Source organism: Poecilia reticulata, linkage group LG9, assembly GCF_000633615.1.
Source record: "Poecilia reticulata strain Guanapo linkage group LG9, Guppy_female_1.0+MT, whole genome shotgun sequence".
NCBI lineage: Eukaryota > Metazoa > Chordata > Actinopteri > Cyprinodontiformes > Poeciliidae > Poecilia > Poecilia reticulata.
The window spans coordinates 4,593,884-4,597,762 of NC_024339.1; the positions used below are offsets into that span (position 1 = coordinate 4,593,884).

A 3,879-nucleotide genomic window follows, 5' to 3' on the forward strand; every position below is an offset into this window, starting at 1 on the left:
ATAAGTTGGAGTCGCTTGATTTGATATTTCTTGCTTGTTTCACCTTAATAAGTACTTACTGTTTTGTGTTCTAGAAAGATTTTCTTAGATTATTGGTATTCTAGGGTGGAAAAACGCCTTATGGCACACTGTATGCACAGTAGTTTGTTTGAAGTGTGCCTGTGTAGTTTATAAAAAATGCATTTTTTTTAATTTTGCTGTATATGTTTAATGAGGGGTAACAACAAATAGATTTCTATTTTGGTGGCTAGGATTAGGAGGTTTTAAAAATTTGAAAAGCAAATAAAGTTCATCATGTTCCCTCTCTTGTTCTCCTCAGCTGGATGCCAAGAAGAGTCCTTTGGCTCTGCTGGCCCAGACCTGCTCTCAAATTGGCAAACCCGACCCTCCCTCCTCCTCCAAGCTGGCCTCCATCTCCTCCGGCTCTCTGGGAGACAAGGAGTCGTCCGGCAGGTCATCCAAGACTGGAGAGCAGCACCAGTCCCTGGATGACAAGTCCAGCTTCAAGCCTTACTCCAAGTCATCAAGCGACTGTCGTAAGGATGTCTTGGTGACGAAGGGGGCGTCGGATAAAGCAGCTTTAAGGGTGCCAAATGGAAGTTCCAGTGGAGGAAATGCATCTTGTCCGCCTTTCCCCTCCCATTCCAGGTCACCAAACTCTAGCTCCTCTCCGTTGCCCCACAGACAGAGTCATTCCCCTTCCATTCAGCCCCCGTCACACTCCCAGGCGCCCCACACGGACAGCAAACCCGAGCAGGCAAGTTCGGATAATGGCAGCAACATTGCTGGCAAAAAAGACTCTGATGTTACAAAACCAGGCGTGGATGGGGCTCACTTAGCCAACTCCAGCCAAGTGAGGGCGAGCGCTAACTCCAGCAACGCCAGCTCGGCCAGCAGCCCACGGCCAGAGAGCAAGACAGACCCTCAGGCCTCTTCACAGCCTGCTCTCAGCTCTGGACACATCGCGCCGGTCTCTCCGTTCAAACCGGGACATTCTGTCTTCCCTTTGCCCCCGGCTACGATGGGATACCACGGTTCTATAGTGGGGGCCTACGCCAGCTATCCCTCACAGTTTGTTCCCAGCTTGGATCCCACCAAGTCTAGTTTGGGCTTAGGACTTCAAGGGAAACACCCGAGCTCCAGCCCGCTAACCGGAGCATCCCCTCCATCTCTAATGCAGGGTTTGTGTCGGGACCCTTACTGTTTGAGTTACCCCAACGCCCCCCACCTGGGAGGCAGCAACTGTTCCACGTGCATCCATGATCCTTCAAGCCTCAAATCTGGCTTTCCCCTGGTCTACCCCTCACACCACCTCCACTCCTTACACTCTGGCTCCTTGTCGTCCAGCAGCACGCACTCCCTCTCCCACCCCCTTTATACTTATGGTTTCATGGTCCCAAATGAGCCCCTACCCCACGCCTGCAACTGGGTTTCCGTCAGCGGCCCCTGCGACAAGCGTTTTTCCACGTCAGAGGAGCTACTGGCCCACTTGCGTACTCATACATCCCTGCCTGGAATGGTAGACAGTAAGCTGTTGTCGGCCTATCCCTCGTCTGTTTCCTCCACAGCCTCATGTCACCTTCACTTGCCCCCGCCCAGCAGCCCCGGAGCCCTGCCCAGCTCCTTCTCCCTACGAGGCTCTCCCGGATTAGGCTTGGCACGCTACCACCCCTACGGCAAATCCCACCTGCCGGGCGCCCCAGGACTTCCGATGCCAACTCTTCCCTCGTCCCCGGCCTACTACTCCCCCTACGCCCTCTACAGCCAGAGACTCGGCTCTGCCTCGGCGCTGGGGTATCAGTGACAAGCCAGAATGCCACCGACAACCGTGCACTGCAGGCACCGGCTTGGACTGTCAAGAGGCAGCCTGAAGATGGATTCGGGAGGCTAAGGTCATTGTGAGTGCAAGGCATCCTGCCTGCGAGGCCTGCCAGGAATACCACCTGTTTGCCTCAGGATCGTGACCAGTGCTCCGAAAGGCAAAAGGCCCCTCTGATGGATTGTCTGCAACAACAGACTTTAATTGACGACAGCAGGACACTGAACTTGAAAAAATATGAGATTATCTTCAGAGTTTTGAGTTTTGTTTTGCTTTTCAAACTTCTCCCATTCCCCTCATTCCCCCTCCCAGAATTAAAAGTCTGTATTTATTTTTCATGGAAGCGCTTGGTTTTCAACTCAAGGGGGTTTTATTTTTTTGCATTCTGAAGTATTCTAAGAGAGAAAGATTGATTTTTAACTATAATACCATTATCATCATATCATTAGAAAATAAAAATGTTGCACCCGGACGTGAGGCTGTATTTTGGAGAGATTTTTTTTAAAATTTGAAATCTCTTTTCCTGTCTGCCTTTTTTTTCTGTGTTTATTTTGGTTTGTTTTGGATTTTCAGAATTCCTCCACTGTGTACAAAGACGTCGGGAGATTTGCATGTTTTTGAGAATTATCTTGAACAATGCTATTATTTCTATTTGTAAATATGCAAAGATGTAATATTTTTTCAAGCTTACAAGGGATCGGCAAGTTGACGAAGCACGGGGGGGGGAGAGGGATGTCGCTTCACGCAAAATGGTGCAGAGATTAGATATGACACGAACAAAAATGATGGCTGTGCTGTCTGACCAACAGGAAAAGGTCGTATTTTGAATAAATGATACATGGTTGCATTTTAACTTGTTTTCTTCCCCTCATTGAGTACTATGTTTAGTTCCTCGGTGTGTCTTTCTATGACGAGCCTTAGAGGACGCCGTAAATCTTCCTCGACTGCAGCGCCGCACTTATCTAAGACTATCTATCATTTCGCCTCTTACAGCCGCGCTATATGTGGCCGTGTGTAATATTTCATAGCTCATATCGCTTGACAGGGCCATCCCGAAGAGGGCATCTTGGGTCGCATTAGCCCTGTTAAGCTAGTCTCCGAGGACTTTCATCCCTCCTCCTTCCATCGTCCCCCGCGTTGCTTTTGTTGTTTGCAGCTTTTAATTGCTGATTCTACTTTGCACGGGCAAGAAAGAAACGGCCTCCTCAGCAAAGTGGAAGTGCTGCGCGGGTCACTGGGACTTCAATAATGACCTCGGGGAGGTGTCGACCCAGGATCTCCTTCTGACGGATTGGCCCGCAACACAAAAGGCCATAGCTGACAATGGGAGGTGGTTAATAGAGAAATATTCATCATGGCACTGACACGTACCCCCCCTGAGGACAGCAGACTCTCTCCTACAGGAAACCTCTCAGCTGATGTGAGGACCTGTTTTCTTGCCACTTTAGCGCTCTTTGACGCTGAGCAAAAAAGTGCTAAAGAAAGCCGAAGGAGTTGGTTTGTCTGGCGTTTGGAGTGTTTGGTCCCAGATAAATGTGTCCTCTGCTCCGTTTGGCTGTCAGGGCGTCAGAGGCTCGAGTCTCTGAGGCATCTATTGACCCGGACTCCCAGACTCCTCTGGTCTCGTGGTTCATTAGCACTCCACTCAGGGAAGAGCCAAGCACAGGTGTCACTTGACAGCACCATTAAGAAAATGGATGACCCTCCCAAACGGCATCCAGCAAGGTCACGGCGCCCCGGTCGCTGCTCTGTGGGACTTAACACTTACTTCTCTTTTTTAAAAACGGAAACTAAATACATGCAGGGCATTACTGTTGCTCCAGCTGAATCTTGGTGAAAATACACTCAAGCTAATTTCTTTAGGATATACAGATGTTAGTATTGTCCAGCTAAAGGTTTTTAGTGCATAACACAACTTTTCATTTTCAAAGCTGCGCCAATTGAATCTAAAGGAGCTTGTCGCCCCCTCAAGTTAGTTTAGTGAATTACAGCTGATTATGTGCAGACACCTTTAATTTTTTTACTCAAACTATTTTCATTGTAAACCTTCATTTATACAC

At 48.9% G+C, this 3,879-nt stretch overlaps 1 protein-coding gene across 1 annotated transcript in view; it reads left to right on the forward strand.

Moving 5' to 3' along the window:
- The window catches only part of znf703 (zinc finger protein 703), a 3,493-nt gene extending 821 nt beyond the window's left edge, over positions 1-2,672 (forward strand). The window contains exon 2 of the mRNA XM_008417686.2: positions 320-2,672. Within this exon, the coding sequence (XP_008415908.1) occupies positions 320-1,804 (1,485 nt within the window). The 3' untranslated portion in view covers positions 1,805-2,672. The remainder of the gene's footprint in view (positions 1-319) is intronic.
- Positions 2,673-3,879: the final 1,207 nt, after the last annotated feature.